Source organism: Oryzias latipes, chromosome 16 (genome assembly GCF_053564925.1).
Source record: "Oryzias latipes strain Hd-rR chromosome 16, Olatipes_Hd-rR_3.1".
Taxonomy (NCBI): Eukaryota; Metazoa; Chordata; class Actinopteri; order Beloniformes; family Adrianichthyidae; genus Oryzias; species Oryzias latipes.
In genome coordinates, this window is record NC_136252.1 from 20,982,238 (window position 1) to 21,005,807 (window position 23,570).

A 23,570-nucleotide genomic window follows, 5' to 3' on the forward strand; every position below is an offset into this window, starting at 1 on the left:
ACATTTTGCTTTTGAATACAAAACTTTAATAGATACATATCAGAACTTTCTACAAAAGATAAGTTATTAATTAATAAACAGGATTAGAGCATTCATGTACATTAGCATTAATTTCAACTTTTTTTTTTTTTCTTTGTTGACAGTATTCTTGGTTAAGCTGATCAGGCACTTTGGTTCTACCTGCATTTTGGTCTAATCATCCACAGCTATCATAACGCTTCCAATACCCAAACATTTGTCCTAATATGCAGCGACGGTTCCAGTAATAAAAGTCATACTTGGTGGGACAGTATTGCACTTCTAGCATTAATAAAGTGCATGAATCACATATTTAGTGCACCTAACAAAAAGCATTTCAAATTAAGCATGCTTCCATTTGCTTCATCCCAAAAAACTAAACTGGTTTCTGCCTTTTTCCAGACAATGACAAATTTCCCCCATAATTTAATAAGATTGATCACCTCTTCCAAGGTCAATGTGGAGATTTTAAATTTCGTGATGCATGATATCCATCTGTAAGCTTTTCTCAGGGTAAATAAAAGTAGTTCTCATTGGTTTGAAATGTATTTAGAGTCCAGAATAATTAAAGTTCTAGAGGACGCATTTCAGTGTGCCCCACAAGTTCAAACGCAGCCAACACTCCTAATCAACAGCAGCAGAGTTGTTAAACAGATTGTAAACTCACAGGAGGAAGTGTCCGTGTATTCAGCCCCTAGCTGATCTGACGAAGCTGCTCAGGATGAATATAACTGCACAAATGTGAAGCTCAGAAAAGGCACAAGTGCTCAGCCCGACCCTCAGAGGCCAGAAATGGGTTCTCAATTCGTCCCATGGCCGAGCTGTGTGGTGACCAGCATGTGGTAGACTCCCTTCTTTGCCAGCAGCTGCTGATGCGTCCCTTGCTCCACCACCACTCCCCCCTGGAATACAGCTATGCGGTCTGCATTGCGGATGGTGGACAGACGGTGGGCCACGATGATGCATGTCCTGCCTTTACTGGCCTGGTCCAGAGCGTCCTGTACAACCTGCAGAGAGAAGATTGTTATTACACCCTACTTTTACTTCAAAAAAACAAGTTGATCATTTTCCACTTCTATGAAACATTAATTCCACACTCGATCTATATTATAGACAAACCTTCTCGCTCTCAGTGTCCAGTGCAGAGGTGGCTTCATCCAGCAGCAGAACTTGGGGGTTGCGAAGAATAGCCCGGGCTATGGCTATTCGCTGCTTCTGACCACCAGACAGCTGAGTCCCCTTATCACCTGCCTGAGTGTTGTACCTCTGCTCATGCAAACAGAAATAGCAGACACATGATCACATTGGAGTAGACTGATAAAATAGTGACAGATATGCGTGGGAGTGGGCTGCTCTAAACTGGTGCCTTGGCGGACTGCAGCTTTCAGCCATCGATGGCTGAGACACGTAAAACGGGACAAACGCGAGTCTGAGACTCCAGGAAACATGAGGAAAATTTCTTGGAAGTTCTGTAGTATTACCTTCAGAGTAATTACTAACATGAGGTTATACTTGAAGTAAATTAACTCTAAAAGTATTTTAAGGAAAACGTGAAACATTAAATAAAAATGAGGAGCATCTACTGTAGAATGATTAAGACTTAGTTGAAACCTGGTAATATTCATTTGCTGCATAACCCTTGATGGTCAGAAAACATTTGAGTTTGGTTTTGAATTGGGTTTTGAGATGAAAACAAGTTTCTGGTTTTGATTAACAAACATCTTTATAACTGGGAAACATGGAGAAACATTAGTTTATTTAATATAAAATATCCTCTCATTGTCTATTTAGTAAGAGGATACAAAAGAAGAAGCAATTGAATTCTTTAGTATTTGACTGCATATTAAATATGTCAAAAGACGGCTTTTTGAAGATCTTCAGGGATAAGTCAGGAAGTGATGTGGACTGCTAGTTCTGCCCTGTGAAGTTGACATTTGAACCTCTTAAAAAAAAAAAAGAGGAGCAGCCTTGACAACTGCCCTGAACAACTCGGAGACTTTTCTACTTTGGTTAAATTGTTGTGTTTTTCAGCACCTTTTGTAAAGTCAGCTTGACTATGGAGCTGCCAACATGCCCAGGAGGCCAGCAATCCATGCAAATTATAGCAAGTGCTCTCCATGACAGTGACAGAGTGTGATCCTGAAGTTTATCTTCAGAAATAATCCAGCCTTGAACATCGTGCAAAGACCCTTATCTAATCAGAAGTTATTGTCAAAATTCGAGGTAAAGTGTGTTGTAAAATGAGGTGTTCTGGGAAAACGTAGCATCTGCTTCCTAAAGCTGCTGTCTTTATAACATTTTTAGATGTCAAAATAAATTCTTTAATTAGGGAGCTCACCTATAAAGTAAGAGGACCTGCATGATGTTTTGTGCAGTCAGTCATGGGGAATTGGACACTGCTTGATCAAAATGTAAGCTTTCCTGGTTCTTTTAAAGGACCACAGTAATGACCTTTCTTTGCTGATGATCATCAAAATTTATATTTAAACTAAACATTAGAAAAACAAGTTTAAAAAAAGAAAGGAGGGTTAAACCTTGGCAGAATTGATATAGTATTTATATGGGCCACTTTTTATTAATTGATGAATAACATCACTTCCTGTTTTATTGGTCAATTTAGTTTCTCTTTTTTTAGGATCCCTCACCCTACAGCTCTTGCTTGCATCTGAATTTCTTCACTCCTCGCTACTTAGTGCACTACATCAGCTGTTTGCTATTTTTTTGGGCTGTCCGTTTCTACAATTCCAAAATCTAGTGCCCTAAAAATTTCCCAGAAGTCTCGGCGAACAACCAGTGTGCCTTAATGCTCACTCAATTGGTGAATATTTTTTTCAATGCATTGCATTTGATCGATTTGTCAGTTGAAAAACTGTATGTATGTACCGGTGCATTTATTTTTTTTAAACCATTCAAGTTTTACTCATCAGAACAAAGTGGATTCATGGTCTTCATAAAATGTTCATATATATTACACATTTACTTCAACAGAAAGGTAACATCATCTTTGGCCTTCAAAAAAAGTAGTGAGAATGTGTGAAAATGCAGGGCAACAATAGTCCTACACTTTATACCGGCAGGCTTTTAGGGATTAGGGAGTAGTGAAGAAATTTGGACATGGCGTTGTTATTTACAGAGCAGGATCAAACACTTATAATACCTGTGGCAGTTCCTCTATAAATTTGTGAATGTTGGCGGCTTTGGCAGCAGCCTCAATTTCCTCCATGGTTACTGTGCGGCTGTTGTCGCCATACGCGATGTTCTCAGCCAGAGTGCAGTCGAACAGCACGGGCTCCTGGGAAACAATCCCAATCTGAGATCTCAGCCAGTGGATGTTCAGTTGTTTGATATCCACATCATCCAGGACCTGAAAGCGGGAAACAGAGGCACAGATGATGACAACACATTTAAAATAAACCAACATGGTCTCTTTGAAACAGGCGTAAAACTAAAGAAAGTCTGCCCAGTAAAAAGGCTCAACTCAGGTTTATTCAGATTCATTGTATTGTTATTCAAGAAAGACCAAACTGAAGCTTTGAATAAATAAGTCATGAAAAGATAAAATGAATTGTTCTCATTGTTTTAGATAAAGAGTTTGCACACTTATTTAGATAAAGACACCAATACATTGGCTTCATAATGTCTCAAGGTCTCATGGGCATTGTACTGTACAGCTGCCATAAAGAGCTCCATCAGGTTAACCATTAGCTATCAGAAAGCAGGTGAAGGGGCTCTGGTGACAGAAAAGAGACTGTAGTCATTCCAGGCGTGTGTTTCTCACCACTTTCCCCTCCTTAGTGTCATAGAAACGCTCCAGCAGCTGGATGGTGGTGCTCTTTCCACACCCGCTGCTGCCAACCAGAGCCAAAGTTTCTCCCTTTTTCACCTTCAGATTGAGCCCTTTAAGGATGGGAACATCGGGGCGTGAGGGGTAGTTAAACCTCACATCCTTAAAGATCACGTTGCCGTTAAATTTATCCTGGAAACAAAGATGCGAGAAAAGGAAGTGAATGTAGGATCCTTTGGAAAGATTGTTCGTATGTTCTAAAGTTTTTGTGTTCGTACCGGGGTCTCCCCTTCGTTTGACAGATTGTCGATGTCGGGCACTTTGTTTATCAGCATCATCAGGTGGGCAGCAGACATTTTGGCCTTGGCGTAGTTCGGTGCGAAGGAGTTGGCTTCCCCAACGGCCATGGCGCCGAACAAAACGGCTGAAATCACACTGGGAGAGGAGATTCACATTGACTTCGATTACAAGTTATGATAGTGTGATTAACGCACGTGTTCTTGGGTTTTATAATGCACTAAACTGATGTCTTTTCTGTGACACAAAGCTTGTACTGTCCTGATAACAAACTCAACATCAGCAGGGTCACGTTAGGGTAAAAAAAACAATGTTAGTTATCTAAAAGGCCTGACAGAAAACGTGTTTTCAGTTGCTCTAATAGAAAATCAACTCATATTTTAAAATATACTAAATAAAAATAATTTCAAACTTGCCAAGAAACTGTGACATAAATGTTAAGTAACACCTCAGGAGCACGTTTTGTCGACTGCCTTGACTATCTTGTGCATATCTTCAACTAAACTTCCTACAGTGCTGTCTGCCACATGTGTGAAAGCAAATGTTTGTTAATCTTTAACCCTTTTATGTGTTTATGGTTTATGGACTTGGGACTTCCGTTTTATACCACAGCCAGGGCATAAATGAAATACATAGTTCAAGCAGCACTAACTCAGTGCACAACTATAATCCAGAATCACATGAGCGTGAGTTCAGTGAATCACCGCACAGAGTAATGATTAACAGCCTTTAAAGACAGACACATTGAATGCTTTTAATTCGTGTTTGCTGCTTTACACGCCAACTGTGACACAGCAAAAAAATAACATCTCAGTGGGGATTAAAATACAAAGGTTTACTCACAGGAAAACCCCCTCAACATCCATCCTTCCTTGGACTATGAGCCAGGCACCAAAGCGGAAACAACCTGCATAGGCAAAGTAGATCATGGACTGGGAGAATGAGAACGTAAAACCATGCGTATGGGCCTTTTTCTGGGAGTTCCTGCACACAGGTAACAAAAAACGTATTATAAGAGCATCATGTAAATGAACAAGATTGCTTTAAAATGTTTGTATTTGACTCACTTGTATGGTACTTTGAGGTTTTCCTGGTACAAAGACTCAAATTTGGCTTCTCTGGTGAGAGATGCAACAGTGCGAATGTTCTCTATGGCCTCTGTGGCAATCTGTGAGGACACGCCGCATGAGGGTTACAGACAAAAATCTAACAGAGCGCTGCTCCCAGTGTCTGAGTAGATACCTTTCCGGCTTTCTCCAGCTCCTTTTTGTCTTCAGCTGCGTGTCCAGTGAGCATCTGCATTCCCACAGCTCCGGCCACCGCTATTATTGGCACAACGGCCAAGACCAGCAAAGTCAGCTCCCAGCCGTAGATAAAGGCTAAAATAATGCCAGTCCCGAGGTTAGCAAAGTTCTGGGCCACTGTTGCCAAACGAGCTCCAGTTGCCTAAGAAAGTGTTGAGGTTGGAAATAAAGAAGATGCAATGAGTTTCTCGTTGTGTGTTTTTTTTTCTTTTTCTTTTTTTTTTTGGGGGGGGGGGGGGGGGGGGGGTTGTTGCTGCAAAGACTGACCCCTTGTACTTGTGCTGCATCTGTGGCAAGTCTTGTGGTGAGTGCTCCCACACTGTTTTTGGAATCGTCAAACCAACCAAGATCCTGCAAGGAATCAAAGATGATGGGATGAAAAAGGTAAAGAGGATGCAACAAAAACTTTGGAAAATATCCCAAAAACATTTTGTATTTTTTAAGATTAATGATTTGAACATCATTTCTGGCATATTTCCCTGACTGGTAACTATATCACTCTCCATTTGATTGTGGAGAAAGGTTCAGCGTTAGTGTGTGTGGGTCTTTGTATGAGAGCAACACAATGACAAAACTGCTTAAAGCAAAACATTGTTCTTCACATTCCTGTCAAACACCTAGCAATAAAGTCTTTTTTTAATCTTAGTTGAATTTTGAAATTTTTGAATTTTTCAAATTTCATTTGAAAGTACAGACAGTAAAACATGAGTAATGTAGATTCTTGATATGAACACAAGTGCCCCTGATAGGCTCCAGCAACCCCATGACCCCAGAAAGGGATTAAGCAGGTTAAGAAAATGTACGCAGGTGTAACCAATTCTACATACCTGTCTCAACATTGCCTTAAAGGCGCCGAGTCTCAGTTTCAAGGTGAGAACCTCTCCTGATTTACCAAAACAGAATCCCTGGTAAAAGATTGCGAAAAGTGTGAAGGAAACACATGAACACAATAGTCGAAAAACTTCTGCACTACTAGGAGTATGATGATGTCATTTAAAGTTTTTAATAAGACAAACATCATAAATGAAACTTTATTTAATTTGTAAGCTTTACGTCTCCTTTTGAGAGTTTACACTTCTAATTAAAATTCAACAAGTAAATGCATTTGCAAGAAATAAAAGCCACTTTAAAAAAAAGTTTTTTACTCCCTTCCTAAAACTAAATTTGGTTACTTTTTGTTGAAAACAGATATTTTTCTGTTTGATGGTTTGGATTATAATTGTCCTGTAACTCTTCAGCCTCGTTAGGGGTTATTTTAGAGCTTCGAAGTGATGTTACACGTGACTCCTGCCATCATTTTGGGTTTACCTCTAGAGCAGTATTGTGATTTCAAAATGATGTCAAAGTTGGTTAAATTAAATTTAGTAAAATAAAATAAAAAATGCATGAACCAGTCAGAGACAGATTTTGATTAAAAGAAAAAATGGTTTAGTTTTTCAGATGGTCATAAAAAAAGAATCATGACTGCCATCTGAATGTAGCAAGTACAAGAAAGTAAAAGACAGTTTTTAGCTTCTATACTGCCTGAAATCCTTAAAGTAGCTAAAATATATTGGTAAAATATCTTTTAGTTATCTTAATGATTTATATTTAATCAGATAAAAGTTTTAAAAGAGTCTCATTATCTCACATCGCTAAAAATAAAACTAAATTGATGTACCAATGTCTATTTTTATGACTGTGAACTCAATGTCCATAAGTGATCTTACCTGCAGAAACATGGTGACGAACGACACGCATCCAATAGTTACAAACATGAGGGAAAAGAACTGCGATCTTTCTCTGACAACTTCCTGATCTGGTTCTGCAAACACCTGGGTGAAGACAGGGAATTCAAACTGCTTAATAGGAACGGGGAACACATTATTCAAAAGGCTGTGCATTTCTGTTAAAGTTGCCCTTAAAACATTTAGCTTGGCGATTTTAGGCCTCATTGTAAAAACATCTCACTTAATGAGGCGTTTAGATCTGCAGGATAATCTGTTAAACACAAATGGGTTCAGTGTGTTGGCTTTTAGATATGATTCTAGATGTAAGGTTGACCTACAGCAATGATCTTGGAGAAGAGGACGGCAAAAACAGGCTGTATTCCTCCATTGATGATGGCGCAAAAGGTGCCCAGGAAAATGAACGGCCACTCCGACTTGTTGAGCATTAACACTCGGAAGAATGACACCTCAGGAACATCTTCATCCTTCAGAGGAAAACAAATCGAGTTACACTTCAGATTCCTTAATGGAAAGATCTTTTCTAGAAAAAACAGAAAGTGCAAATAAAACATTGCATGACTCTGTCTACCAAAGGAATAAGGAGATTGAAACAGTTCTTCTATCGCTCACTTCGTTGGTCTTGTCCTTGTCTTTGCCTTTCTTGAAGCTTTTCTTCTCATCCTTCCGTGTGTCTGAATTGACGGAGGAGCCTCTTGTAGATTTCTTCCTGAACAGGGTGGAGTCTGACAATTGCTTGGCTAACGGGCTCTTTTCATCTGCCTCACTCTCCTCCTCTCCATCATCTGCTTTCTGAAAGGTCTGCGTTGGGCAGAAACCGAGGAGAAAGCACCAACAATATCAGACACCTGTGACTTTTAACGCTCCACTGCTCTTTGGGGCTGTTGTGTATGTTACCTGCATAGTGACCAACATGCGGTAGACTCCCTGTTTTTCCATCAGCTCACTGTGAGTCCCCACTTCCACCACTTTGCCGTTCTGGAAGCCAGCAATGACGTCAGCATTTCTGATGGTTGAGAGGCGGTGAGCCACGATCAGAGTTGTACGGCCCAGTCGCACCTGAAAAACATTCAATCAGTAACTCTAACAACTCATTTGCAACAAATATACATAGTCTGAAAATGAATAACTATTAAAGCATTTTGTACCTTATCGAGTGCAGACTGGACAATGGTCTCACTCTCAGCATCTAGAGCAGATGTAGCTTCATCCAGCAGGAGGATTTTAGGATTGCGGACCAAAGCTCGAGCGATAGCAATCCTCTGCTTTTGGCCTCCGCTCATTTGGGTTCCTCTGTCCCCCACCAGAGTTTCAAACTTCTGCTCAACAACAACATCTTTGTTAGGAAGAAAACCTGACAACAGAACACCCGGAGGCATTTCCTTACATTGGGAAGATTCATGATGAAGTCATAGGCGTTGGCTTCTTTGGCAGCTTGTTCAATTTCCGGTTGCGTCACATCAGGACGGCCATATCTGATGTTCTCCGAAATTGTGGTGGCGAACAGGATGGGCTCCTGGCTCACCACTCCAATCATCTCTCTCAGGTAGCGGACGTTTAAAGAGCGGATGTCATGACCGTCGATGGACACCTGGAAGAAATATGCTGTGGATTAAATCTTTATTTATCAACCATGTATTTCTACATTTCAAACCATCAAAATAAAACATTTTTTTCCAAGCGATCATCTTTTGATCTATTGTAAGTGTTCCCAGCAATCTTTTAATTATGATTATGCAGTTTTTAGCTAAAATAAAAACACCTGTGTCATTTTCTAGGACATGTTCTGTTTCTGTAGAGCGACAGGAGTTAATCAAAAATTCCCCTCTAAATTCTAGATGGGACTGTTGGCATAGGGCAAGTCTGCTTTCACTTCCCATCACCCCTTTAATTACACTCTGTTCCACTAGCTTACAGCCATTCACAACCCCAAGCTAATATTACCGATGCAGCAAAAAGGGCAAGCAATGTCAGAGCTATCCAACCAGACAGTTTTGAGCCAGATGCCGAGGAAAACTAAGACGTACATGGATGTATTCATCTATGAGTGGATGCATCAGAATAGAGTGGAGGAGGGAGCCTGTGGCCTGCTGATTGTAGCTTCTCATGAAAAAAAGGCTACAAGAACCTGTTAAAAACACCAAAAACTGGATTTTCATTGGAGTGGGTCTTTCGGAATTTTTTGTTTTAGTTTGTGTTTTTATTAACAATACTTAACTAATTAACGACTTTTTCCATGAAGATGACCTTTTAACATAAAAACGACATTTTATTGTACATTTTCTGTATTTTAACAGATTTTTTATTTATTATTTAACTAATTTGATTCCACAAACAAAAATAAAGCAAATGAACAAACTACACAAACCGTTCCCAGTAATGTATTTTGTTACATAGTGTACAAGAAGAGATTGTGTTATGTTGGTGTCAAAGGGGAGTTCACACCTTTAATAGTCCATACTGTTTTGAAAAGAAAAAGGTACGGTAAATTAAAGTACTTACGTTTCCCTCCACTGGATCGTAGAACCTCTGCAGAAGCTGGATGGTTGTACTTTTACCACAGCCGCTGCTGCCCACTAAAGCCATGGTCTGTCCACTCTTCACACTCAGGGACATGTTCTCCAATATCTAAGGAAGGACACACAATCAGTCATGGACGTGAAATCTTATATAACTTACAATTTGATGGGGAGCTTACTTTAACATCAGGCCTGGAGGGGTAAGTGAAGTGAATGTTGCTAAACTCTATGTCTCCTTTGATGAAGTCAGGCTTGAAGCCGTCTTCTGAATAGCTGTCGATGATTGGTTCCTGTGGAAAAAGGAGGCCGGTTTGAATCGGATTCAAAGTAGAACTCAGAATCAATCTGGATTCTTATAATAACATCAAACACACAATGGGAGGAAGGCTGTCAGCCCCGTAGGTTAGACTGTGCATGTTAAACAAAGCTAATGTTTATTTCCACAACTCTTTGTGTTTTTATGACTCCAACCTGTTGTTCTAATGTTCTCGCGCTCACACGCCATCGCAAAAATAAACAGCGATTATTTCTAACCTGCCCGGCTGCTTCAACGGTTTTGTTGATTTCTACCTTCTCTGAACATAAAACTTATCTGCAAAGAAACTTTGCGCTTCACAACAAAACCTATGCACACAAAAATACACACGAGTAAGTACGAAAGCCACCTCCAAAACACCTTAAATCACATCAAATGTAAGATTTGGTTGTATATGATCTTTAATTTGAAAAGAAATATGAACCATTAATAAATTTAAATCATGTAAACAATGATTAAGTTTACTTGAAAGCCATGTTTCGAGTGAACAGTATAGAATAATGTTACACTCTAAATAACTTTGGAAAAACAGAAATATAATTTAATACAGCCAGCAGCCAATGATATCAGTAGTTGGCACATCTTTACGGTCAATAACTTTCAAACTGGAAAATAAGGTTTTATTTTGGAAAAAATAACAAAATTTCCAGCAATCACTGATTATGTTGTATTATATTTCTGGTGGGATCAGATCCCCATAATATTTCCTCACATCAGCATCAAACCAAATTTTAAACTTTTATTCCTATATTGGGTTCTATTTATAGGTCATCATGTGGGGTAAGGCGTGTTGATTTTTTTTTTTTTTGGTGAAAGTTCTTGTTTTAAATACAGCACCTTGCAATTGTTTGCACTTGATTTATTCTTCCTGAAATTGAGTTTACATGCTAAACCATTAAGAAAAACACGGCATATTCCAAGTGTAATACTGATTAGGGTCTTTCTAAATTATAACCATATTACAGCTAGGATTACATGGCAGCAAAATTCAGGAAATAAAATAATATTTGATCAAATGTTTTTTATTCTCAACATATACCATGTACATGTAAACTTAGTAAACATTCCTGTTTTACATAGTTTTAAAACAAAGTGTTTAGATGTTTACATTTATTCAAGTAGAAATGTAATAAACTACTTCAGGGGTACTTTTATGTTATTACTTTTTATTTAATCTTTATGTGCTCAACAGTTTCATACAAAAAAATCTGTGAAGAAATGTCAGATTCAACTAGTTTCAAACAATAAACTTTTACTGGTAATTGGCATTTGAGTATTTTGAGTAAATTCGCTTTTTTTAACTTCTAAAGTAATATTATTTTGAATGAAATTGTACTCTTTTTGAGTTTGACTGTTGGCTACTCTGCTTCAATAGATTGAAAAAATCTGGATTATATCTGAGGAAATGGATTTGCACTCAGCCCTGAAACAGGATCTGAACGGGACCAACCTGACCGATCTGCCGGTTCTTCTTACAAGCAGCAGGCGCTCCAATTAGCAGCTCATTCTAGTGTTAACGACTTCAGGTTTCCGGCTGCATCAAAGCCACTCCATAGAGTGCTGAAGTTCAGTAGAGCGTGTGCCATGATCCAAACAGACAAGTTCTAAAGCAGCAGAGAGAACCTGCTTCATTGCTTACTTTATCAATGATGTTGTAGACCTTGTGAGCGGCTCCTCTAGCACTGGCAAATGTCTGGATGTTAGGAGAAGTCTGACCCATCGTAAATACTCCAATAATCACAACAAAGAACACCTTTAAGTGGGAAACAATATGAATTTAATTGTTAAAAAGAAAAGAAAAAACGATTAATGATTTGGGTGACAAATGATGTTCACTCACGGTGAGAACAGAACCAATGGTGTACTCGCCGCTCAGGATGAGCGTACTTCCGTACCAGAAGGCCAGAGCATACGAGAAATAGATCATCAGGAAGGTGAATCCCATTGCAATATTGGCAGAGATGGCCTTCTTCATTCCCATCTTTTTGGCCTGCTGCAGGTTTTTATGATATCTGGTGTGCAGCACACAAACACGGAGGATCAAATATCCACTTTGAAATTAATTAGATTTTAGTGAAAGCAGAGACCAGCCTTTTCTCTAGATACTATTGCTTTTTCAGGGATTTATTTTATTCATTTAGAGCCTTTTCTAGTGGTGATCTGAATCTGTTTTGCAAAGAATCACGGGTTGGCTAACAGCAGCGCTGTAACTTCCTGTGAATTTGTTTCCACTTTGTGAGGACGGACAGCCTTTGTAAATAAGAGCAACATACGCACCTTTCAATCTCTTTGTTTTGGCCACTGAAGGCAAAGACTGTTCTGATCGAGGACAGCACCTCCTCAGCAACAGCACCAGCTTTAGCATATGCACTCTGTTCTTTGGAGGTGAAGCTCGTCAACACCTGTGTGATGAAGAAAAATATGAAAAAAGGTTTGTGTTTACTCACCCTGCAGGGAGATGAATTATAACCCTCAATGTTCAATAAATGATCTTGTTTTAAGCTTTGCTTGTGGTTAATAAAACATTATCTGAAAATTTAAGTTCAATATTAAAATAAACACCACTTGATCTAAGAAATGAGTGTAAACCCAACATATTTTTATTTTATTTTAATTGGATGTCTTGGTTCCTCTGTCTGCTTTTGATGAGAATTTTATCCACTAACACTTGATTGGCTAAAGAAAGTATGCTAATTGTAATTTGTTCACTTTTTGGTCAACATTTAAAACCTTTATAATGAAAGAGAGATCCGTTTAGTCACCTTGCTAAAGAGAGCTCCTGAGATCCCAAGTGCAGGACTCACAGCCAAAATGACAAGAGTGAGCTTCCAGCCTTTAGTGAAGCCGATGACAAAAGCTGTGATGAAAGAGCTGACACTTTGAATCAGCATCCCCACCTTGTCACCAATGCCCTCCTGGATCTTGTAGACATCACTGCAAATAGATGAATGCAAGTAATGAAAATATTCATAGATCCTAGGGAAATAAACAAAATTATTATAAATATTTGCATGTTTTTCTCTTTTATTCATTTTGAGTTTGTATATAACAATTAAAGATATTTAAAATGTTTCAAAAATGCACAAAACTGTGCAAAGTAAGCATCTGGCCTTATTTACTTTTCTTGGTGTCAGCAAGTGTCTAAAATCACATTTTAAATATATCAAACTAAGTAATTACATAACAGTTTCAGTGTGAAGGATGAAGGCACCATCTTTGAAATAAGCCTTGCACATATTTTGGTTCATGCGCTTAATTTCCACGTTAATGTCAAACATCAGAACAACTTGTATGAAGCATCAAAGGATTTTACAGTTTACTAACTCTGTGAGGCGAGTGTTGAGTTCTCCAGTTTCGTTTATGTCAAACCAGCCGATGTCTTGCTGCATGATTTTGTGGAAAAACAAGGTGCGGATGCGTTTCACCTGCCGCCCTGCTGCGATGGTCCACAAAGACACCTGCAGGTATGCTGCCACCAGCACAACGGCGCCCATGATGGAGTAGTAGACGGCAAAGCTGGGGAAAAGAGATGTGGCGTTTTTAGCACGAAAGCATCCTTTCATCCCTCAAAGTTGATCATTTGTGCCAAAATAGTTATGTAAAGTCTTACACAGTCATTTCTTCCTCTATATCGATGGTCATATTTATAAATGTTAAATCTGTAAGCACAGAGGTGACGTTAGGATGGCAAATTCACTAAATACATGCAGGTGAATGTAGGAAAACTCACTGGGGTAGCCTGCAGTCATATTTGGGGGAGCGCCGTTTATCAGACTGTCTGTCATGTCTCCAAAGACAATGCACATGAGGGGAAGCACGGCACCGTTGGCAATCGCCATGACAGTCCCTATTACAAGCATCAGAATGTCCCAGCCATCCGCAAACCTGAACTGCACTCAGGTGGAAAGAAGAAAGTGGAGAAAGACCAAAGGCATCAGATCAAGACACGAGAAAGCACATCTGATCGGTTATTGTCTTAACCCAGCAGGGTGCTGATGGAGCCCAGCCGAACAACAGGAGGATGTGCTGCACTCCCATCCGTTCTTCCCGCTTCCCCTTTACTGTACTTTGCACAAGCCCACACACACACACATCCCTTCTTGTTATGCTTGTAAGGTCACACCTTAACACCACACTGTTCCCCAAAGTAGTACTTTTTAGAAACTCTGATCCTATCTTCCCACCAAATACACTTTTTTTTCAATCTATCACTATTCCTGAACATAAAAGTAACTGTTAGGAAACAGAAAGTGGATCAAAGTGTTAAAGGGGAGCTCACCACAGCGATGGGGCTGACCATAGGCTCCTTAGGCGCTTTTTCCTTTTTCTTTCCTTTCTTTTTTTCATTCTTCTCATTCCTGAAAGACATACAAGACACCATGTTCAGCAAACCCCTAGAAATGTATTAACACTTTTACTTGCAGCGTATTAAGGAATTTATTAAGGAATGAAACATCAAGTACTTCAAACCAACTCCTGTCACAACTGATGATGTAATTTATCTTTTTTCAATGATTAAAAAAAAGAATAACCTCATGAACAGTTTCAAAAATTAATTTTTTTTTATCATTTAATTAGGATTCTAATCTGTACTTTCAAAATAAAAGCTTGACCAACATTTCTAACATTTTAATTTCGTTTGATAAACATTGGCAGAAAACTTTTTTTTACCCTAAATATCCATTTTGCTCTTGTTTGGCTGAAGACATTTTCACCTCGGTGTTTTCCATGTCTGTTTCCTGTCAGAGGAAAAAAAAAAGCTTGTTTATATGAGTAAAAACTAAACAATTACGCAGCCGCAGCAGTAATGTCAAGGCCTCAGTGAAGCCGCTGAAGTCTATGCTAAATATAACAGCAAAATTATCCTCCAACACCAAAGGGATCAAATTCAGATACAATCCAATAGATTGGAAATTGAACCTGCCACTGTTGTCCCGGACAGTCGCCTGTCAGCCGCCGTGCTTCCCTCCTCACTGCGCTTTCTCAGAATTTAGACAGAGGTTATGATTACATTACGTCACGCCCAAGCCCCGCCTCCTCCTCCTCCTTTTCCTCCTCCTCACGTGGCTTTTTATAGCTCCTGATATTTCCAAGCTTCACTGTTTGACATAAATTAAGCCCCCACCATGTTTCAATCTGTGTAAGAAACGATTTATACTTATAAAAATTGATATTTTTCCGTTTTTTTTTTTAATGGAAACTGTCTGTTTAATTATGAAGTAATGCGTCATGGCCAATAAATTTAAGATCTACTTTTTGGCACAACCAAACAAAAAAAACACCCAAAAACAGAAACATTTGCTAATTAAACAACCTGTTCATTGTGCCATCAACAGCAATAATGACAGTGTTAATAAGGCTGAGGTAGGAACTGATACAACACATAAATAATTTACCGAACACGTTTTTGTTGTAAACTTAATTAACGGAATACCTTTCAGAACCAAAACAAAGGCTTAAATTTGAGAAATAAATGATCTTTGTTTACTAGGATTGGTTATCACTGACACAAACCGGATTAAATAAGGTTTTCTATTTGGATTTAATTAAATATAGCTTTTTTAATTGTTTGTTGTACTTCAAAGCAATCTAGTTTGTTTTTAAAAATATTCTGATGCAAACAGTGATTTAACAGAGCAAAGATTTATCTTTTTTAATTAAGATGATGAATTTTCGCACAATGATAATAATAATAATAATTATAATCAGATTCTGCTGGGAGGGCGCTTGGTGCAGTGATAAATAAGATGAAGGTCTGTCCTGAGTTAAGTTTTGACACGTTTAGTAAATTGTATGATGCCATGGTGGTATCTGTGTTATTTTATGCCGCAGGAGTCTGGGGTTATGAAGACGCTCCTGAGTGTGATAAAGTTCAAAACAGGGCAATGAGATACTTTCTGGGTGTACACAAGTTCACCACTAAAGCCGCCATAGAGGGGGACAGATTATGGCACCGGCTGGTGACTTTACCTGAAGAGAGACTTGCACGTAAAATATTTGATTGGGATAGAGCTCATATTTATCCCTGGTGTAATGATGTGTTTAACATTCTGTCCTCTGTGAACCTACAATCATTATTTTTTAATTGTTTGAAATGTAAGATAGTTAATGTTAAGGAAACTTTAGTTGGTTATTATGAAAAAGACTGGAAATGAAACTGCTTCAAAAACCAAAACTACAAACTTATTTGTAAATTAAGGACACATTTTCTGCTGAGGCATATGTTATGTACAACTTAAAAAGAGGACAAAGATCCTTAGTGCTTAACTTAGAGCAGGAGTTCTCTCCCTGCAGGTGGAAGTAGGGTGCTTTAAAGGTGTTCTTGAGGAGGAAAGACTCTGTGAGGTCTGTGAACTGCAAGTGGTGGAGGATGAATTTCATTTTCTGTTTTATCGTCCTTTATACGAAAAACAGAGACTTTGTTTGTATGAGGTAATAGAAAAGAAACGTCCTGATTTGTTTTGGTTATCTGAAAATAACATTTTACGTTGGCTTTTTGAAAATGAAATATTTTTTTTGGCAAATTTTGTGTCAAAGGCATGGACAATAAGAGTGGACACTTTGTATTCTGTTAGACTGATTAAGTTTGTTATTGTATTTCTGTGATGGGCTTGTTTCTATCTATCTATCTATCTATCTATCTATCTATCTATCTATCTATCTATCTATCTATCTATCTATCTATCTATCTATCTATCTATCTATCTATCTATCTATCTATCTATCTATCTATCTATCTATCTATCTATCTATCTATCTATCTATCTATCTATCTATCTATCTATCTATCTATCTATCTATCTATCTATCTATCTATCTATCTATCTATCTATCAATCAATCAATCAATCAATCAATCAAAAACAACAACAACAACAACAATAATAATAATAATAATAATAATAATAATAATAATAATAATAATAATAATATAATATAAAAATAATAATGATAATAGAAGATTGGAAAAGCAAAATTAAATCAACTGCTTTGGACGGAAAAACTGTCAATTTAATGAATTAATATTGAAATTAGTAAATTAAGATATATTCCAGAATTATTATTATTTTTTTTTTTTATTTTAGTACAGGAATCCCTTCTGTTTGAAAGGTAATCCCAAATGAATAACATACAGAAATTCAACTTTTTTATGTTTAAAAAAAAAAGGCAAACATTTAGGTATTTTAGTTATTATTGAATTTAGATGAGAATCCCCAGGAAAAGCAGGGGGAGAGCATTTTTACGTCTGTAGGTAATCGAAGACATAAATACAACTTAATGTTCTTATTTTGGCACAAATATTGATCCTATCATAAACCTTTCTTGTTAATCATTTTATTCATTTACATTAATTGTAGTTCTTGGTGTTGTGGAGATTATAATCAAATATGTACTACTGGAATTGTGGAAATCATAATCAGACATGTATTACTGTTTTATAAATGTGTTGTAAACTTCAGCCTGGCGAATAGTGTGTGACTACTGTGGAAGGTGAAAGACAACGGTCAGCAGCAGATCAAAAGGAAGTGAAGGATGTGGTTAAGAGCATCCGGCGCCAACCTGTATGCTTTTTTTTTTTTAAAACAACTCCTTGTACGGTATTAACCAATGTCAAAGGTGTGACCAAATGTCAAAAAAACAACTCCTTATATGGTATAAACAAATGTAAGAAGCTGAATGTGTAGGAAGTAGATCATTAAGTGTGAAACAGGATACCAATATTCAATAAAAATACCCTCAAAAGGAATATGCCAGAATTGCCAGAGGCGAACCAGAGTTTCAGTGTCAAGTCTCATTATTAGAACCTTCAACTAGAGGATCCTTCTGACTCCAAATCAGAACCCGGGGAAGTCCATTTGGACTTTAACAGTGTATAAATTGAAACAAATTGCGGTTTATATTGATTTTGAAAATTGGCAGTTGTAAAAATTGTTTGAGGCTTAAATAATGAAATAGAAAAACAAAAACAAAATTGGAGGATAATCTATGGCCTTTTCTAACAGTTCAATGCTGAAAACATAAAATAAAAGCAGAATGAGACTTCAAAGTAGTTAGTAATTTCCAGTTTTCTGAAAGCACACTATTTTTAAAATGTAAAGCAACTGCAAAACAGTAAATAAATATAGTTAAATCACATAGATTCTGATAGCAAAAAATATTCACAAATAATTGTCCCGTAGTTACTATGTTTTGTTTTGCTTTATGTCAAAGCATCAAACCACATCATCCAGCAATTTATGTCAGTCAAACTTTATGATTATCATGTCGTTTACATGTAATTTTGACTTTTCTGACAAAGAGGGACCTGAGGTTTAGCTATGAAAAAAGTTCTCTGAGAAAAAAAAAGCAGTTTTTGAAAGATGAACTCAGGGTCTCCTGATCTGACCATCACATGAGAAATAAAAATACCCCAAAACAAGAACTGAAACCTCAGGTCAATCTCCAGAATTCCTGCAAGCCTTCCATTGGATTATTGGTTCAAATTTCTGATTCAGTTTTTTATCGTGTTTTTAGTTTAAAGGCTGAGCAGGAGAAGAATCCATGCAACATACTAAATCAACAACAATCTAATCTGATTAATTGTTGAACTAAAGTTTCCTACTGATACTGAGTATTGACCACAAACTTCCTTCTGCTACGCCAAAACACAACCTGACTGACACAATCATGGATAAATAAATTGCGAAGTTGACAAAAAGAAAGAATTAATGCTTTATGAGCAGAAAACAATACATTCCTAGTTGCCTCTTTGTAATTTTGTTTCACAGATTTTTTTTTTTATTGTTTATATAAAAGCCCTTTCAATAAATGGATGGGAGTTTGTGGCCTGCCAATTGTAGTTTATTTTCAGTGTATTTTCTTGTCTGATCATGATTTACCACGATTACCAAGAAATACTCAGAAACACTCTTTTAATCTGCTACATGAACATGTTAAAAACACCAAAAACACATTTTTCATTGGAATGGGTCTTAAGGATTCTACTGAATTGCACCAATATACCCATGTGAATATCTCTTGGTCATCCTTTAGTATTGCTCTCCAGTGTTCCAACCATATAAGGTTGAATTTTCATCACAGATGGAGGTCAAAGGTTCAGTTATTAAAACTAGTCATTGTCAAAAAGGTATGGCCATCAGTGTATAGTTCATGAAAACACACGTTGTTCACCTTTAAAGGAAGCACAGTGGATTCATCCAGTTTGACTTTCACATGTTAGTCCTGATTTCATTTCCTAATAAACTTTGTGTGATTCATAAGGTGAAACAAAAACACTTCATGTCATTGTTGATCTTAAAACACAAATAAGAAGTGCAATTTTTACATCCAGTGTTGTTGTCAGTGCTCTTTTAATGAGGGCTGAATTTTCTTTTATTATCCTGTAAGACAGAACACCGCTCTTATCTTTAGTGATCTTAAAATTGTTGTGATCAAAGGTTATCATATTTATAGCTGCGTCAAGCTTTTCCTTTGTCTTTACCTTCTCTGGGAGAAAAGTCACAGCGGTGGTTTCACACACAATGTGGATTCAAGTTCATGATTACACAAAGATGCAAAGTTTCTGTAACTAGAAGCCAAACAACTAATAATTTATCAAATCACATATCAAATTGCTTTTATGTTGGCCTATCATAGCTACTTTCTGAAGAGAAATGTCAAATTTGGAGGGAAAGTGTCAAATATGACATGTTTGGAGTTCAATTGTATTCTAATTCTGGTTTGTGAGGAATGATGCAGTCACAGTAATGAGGTAAAGTTTGGTAGCTAAGTGCAAATGAGCAAAACGGGATCACTCTTCTAGCAAAGGATCAATGGTGAACATTTGAGTGAAGCTTTCTTTTATAGAGGATTTCAAAGCTTTCTTCACTTCGGATGCATGTTGTGGCCCAACACTGGACATATTTAAGGTACAAGCCATAGTCTGTGACGAGAAGTGATGACTTACTCTGTTTATTCCAAGAAGAAAAGTTCAAGATCAAGATGAATCAAGATTAAGGTCGACACCCCTTCTGAAACCCATGCGGTTAAGCTTTTGTTAGAAGCATTATTGCACAACGCTTCATTATAGTGCTTTAAGTGCATTTTAACCCCCCCCCCCACACACACACACACATTTTTATGTTTATGTCCTATTCTAGCAAACTGACATATATCTTTTTATAGGGTATTGATTCATTCAAGTAAGTAAGTAGGTAAATCTGAATTTATTATAGAACATTTCTCATAGAACGACTCAAAACTTCCTTCACGATGTTAAAACAATGTATAATCAGAGAAAGAACACAGAATGGCAAAGGGAGTGTAAAGTAGGTAAAACCCAAATAAAACACACTCAGGCATATAAGTAAACAAACAAACAAACAAACAAAGGTGAACACAAGTAAAAGTCAGCTAAAAGCTCTCCTAAATAAAAACATCTTAACTTGAGTCGATTCAAGAAGCCTTTTTGGTACTTTTGAGGATTTTCTGTTAAATAGCTGTTCTGATTTCTCAAATCTAGTTGTGGGTGGGAGCAACAGAACTTTGAACTTAACTTAGGAATGTAATTGAAGTGGGGGGTAAAAACCCTGATCAATGGGTCCTCCCCACTTCAGGCTTCAATTAGGCGGTGCAGAATCAAAGGGTTGGCAATGTACATTATCCTTCTATTGTATTATATGTCTATGATCTTGAGATTAAATATCTTAACCAGTAGGAATAACAAAACCTTTTATTAATGAAAGATAGAATTAAAGTCAGGAGCAGCATTTAATGGCTTTCACTGTTCACCTGTATCGCCACAAAACCTTCCTGCACCCGTCTTTGTTGCAGACTTTTGATAACTTTCTTAGTAGATGGTCCAAGGTAAAAAGCTGCATGGATGATGCCTGAAATCAGAATCCTTTATTGTCTTTGTACATGGTGATACAATGAAATTTTATCAGCAAAAATCACAAAAAAATGAATATGCTGTTTCCTCACCGATGTTAAACTTAAAAGCAAGTAGAGGGTTTTTAAAAAAAGTCAGAAATTAAGTAATCTTAACATTTTTTTAAATTGCGTCTAGATTACAACTGTAAAATTTGGTGATAGTCTCTGAAAGTAAATTTCATAGAAGCAAATATTGAATGAAACAACTTCTTTATGCCACGATGACACGGTTTCATGGTTGTAACATTAACTGTTTCCTAATTGAAGTATGCAATATTTGATTAATTATTTCTCACCCCGAAGATTTTCCAGACAATGAAGAAATCAGGCAAATTTATTTGATTCATATTAATGGCTACATAAACATTTGTCCCCCTTGAAAAACACAAGTCACAGTGAGACTTTAAATGTAAAAGTAAATTTGTCTTTTGAGGACTGATAAATTTCAGTGCGCTGTTCAGAGCTGTAAGGGTCCTTATAGTTATAGGGATCTTAGAATAATTAAATAAATGAATTAAGGGTTTTCCCCCTTTTTTTGTAGAATGAACTGGAGCTTATTGGCTGATTGTTTCCTGCCAAATTGTAAAAATGCTTAGAAAATGTGTCAGCTCCCTTCTGTGTGCCAGTAGTAAAAATAAAAATGAATAAAGCTGCTTTATTGTGGTGGAATAAAAACAAAGGTCAGTAATTCCAAGAGATAAAACCTGAGGGAAAACTTGTAAACGTTTCCAGCATCACGCATTTTCTAAAGTTTAATTAATTTAGAAATCTGTTTACTTTCACTAAGCTTTAACTTTGGACTAAAGATACTTCATTTGAATGAAGTCAGCTATGAGGACATCCATGTTCTCTGTTGTTCTGGCACTTTTTGTCATAAAAAACTTTGTATTGATCTGAGCACTGAGAGAGATTACCCTACTCTGGTATTATATCTATGGTCAAATGTCCTTTATTTGACTGGAGAGGGACAGTTAAACTGTCTAATCAGATAACTTTAACTCAAAAACGTTTTATTCTGGAGGCAATATCAGGTTCTTCTAAAGTAAACTAAACTTTCTGTACTTTATGTTTATGCAACCAATATTTTATTGCCATCTTATATTCAAGATGTTCTTTACAGAGACGTGGCTTGATAGAAAAACTGTTAGTGCAGCTCTTATTCCATCTAAATTCACTTTAGCATCAGAATTGTACAAAAATTATTGTGATGTATGCTTACTAGAAGCCACTAGGTGGCGTGATTTAACTGTTACTTACCACAATCTGACCACATGTGAACTCAACAAACTGAAGCCAGAACCAGAGATGAAACAGATTTTCCCTTTGGTGAAAATGTGTTGAATTCTTTTTTCACATGTTGTTGAATTTCAAACACCAACCTGAAATGAACCTTAGTTTTTCTTCCCAGGGGTTAGATTTCTGAGAAACGTTCTAAACAGAAAGCATTTTTGTTTAAAAATGTCCAAGTAATGGATCTTAACATTTAAGAGCATTTAAGGCTGACTGTAAATGCACCTAGGTGGGTTCTTTGTGATATACACCCTCACACGCACACACCCACACACGCACACCTACACACATGTTTACTACCAGTGGGCTCCCCTGACTGTGTTTATCTAGCGTTTCTACAAGATTGAAGTGATAAATTTCCCACACTAAATTCAATATTGTTATTTTTTTTGTAAAAAGGAAAGTCAAATGTAACAGTGTATACTTATATAATGCTTTACCACCCGTACAGTCCCGTCCTAAAAGTAGAACCAGCTCTATGTGACACAGATAAACTTTTTAGCACAAGAGTTGCAGTCCATTTTTGTGAAAGACTTAGATCTGGTTTTGTGTTATAAAGGTGAAGCAATTTTTTGTCACAGGGGAATGGCTCAGTCTTTTTGTGATAAAGGGGAAGCTATATTTTAGTGGTGGAAGTGGAGCCAGCTGTGTGACAAAGGCAAGGCCATTTCTTTATCATGGAGGTAAAGCTGGCCTAAAATAACATTTTTTGGACTATAAGTCACTTTGGAGTACAAGTCGCAACAGCTAAAAAATGCATAATTAGGATGGAAAAGAAATCATAATTACGTCAAACTTTTCTGGAGAAATTTATTTAACAAAATATGGGAACATTTTATCTTGAAAGGTAGATCCTAACAGAATAAATAACAACAACCCTAACCGTTATTCGCGTCATGAAACATGTGAGGAATATAGTATACTAGCACAACATATGAACAACTATTCATGTAACCATAGCATAAAAAACACAACAACTAAACTCTTTAAATCACTTCAAATTACTAAATCCATTGAATTCTTCATAGTCTGTGTCACCTAAGAACAATTCGAGCTGTGCTTCTTCTGCATTGCTGTCAGTAGCAAATACTGATACACACACCGAGAGTGCCTTCTAGTGGTCGTTGCTTTTTATTTTTCAAAATCACATATAAATCACATCTAAGTTTAGGTCGCATCCCCATCTAAACAATGCACCAAAAAACTGGTTGTGATTCACCGTGGAGCTTTATTTTTATGATGGAGTCAGCCCACTGGGACAAAGGTGGATTTTTTTGTTTTTGTCATAGCTGGTGTCCTAAATGTAAACTGCAAGCCCAATTAGAATTTTATATAATTTACTACAAAACAAAAGTCCATTTGAAGTCACTTCTGACTTTCAGGAATCTTATTTTGAAAATCCCCA

General features: G+C 37.1%; 1 protein-coding gene across 3 annotated transcripts; it reads right to left on the reverse strand.

Moving 5' to 3' along the window:
* Positions 1-3: 3 nt before the first annotated feature.
* On the reverse strand, positions 4-15,020 carry abcb4 (ATP-binding cassette, sub-family B (MDR/TAP), member 4). Of its 3 annotated transcripts, none has more exons than XM_023963969.2 (28): positions 14,886-15,020; positions 14,637-14,704; positions 14,245-14,323; positions 13,696-13,855; positions 13,576-13,624; positions 13,290-13,481; positions 12,728-12,899; positions 12,243-12,367; positions 11,806-11,977; positions 11,605-11,718; positions 9,829-9,939; positions 9,633-9,758; positions 8,518-8,721; positions 8,279-8,449; positions 8,028-8,189; positions 7,743-7,931; positions 7,451-7,597; positions 7,113-7,217; positions 6,231-6,308; positions 5,671-5,754; positions 5,342-5,545; positions 5,167-5,267; positions 4,943-5,083; positions 4,081-4,237; positions 3,797-3,994; positions 3,176-3,382; positions 1,138-1,284; positions 4-1,025 (listed from the first exon to the last, which is right to left on the reverse strand). In XM_023963969.2, exons 2-28 carry the CDS (start codon positions 14,693-14,695, stop codon positions 819-821), a joined length of 3,861 nt encoding a protein of 1,286 aa, XP_023819737.1. In that variant the 5' UTR covers positions 14,696-14,704; positions 14,886-15,020; the 3' UTR covers positions 4-818. The 3 variants fall into 3 exon arrangements, with proteins under 3 accessions (XP_023819737.1, XP_023819738.1, XP_078788764.1); XM_023963970.2 differs by having other exon boundaries at positions 14,637-14,708; positions 14,886-14,973; XM_078932638.1 differs by having other exon boundaries at positions 14,890-14,949.
* Between the last annotated feature and the right edge of the window lie 8,550 nt (positions 15,021-23,570).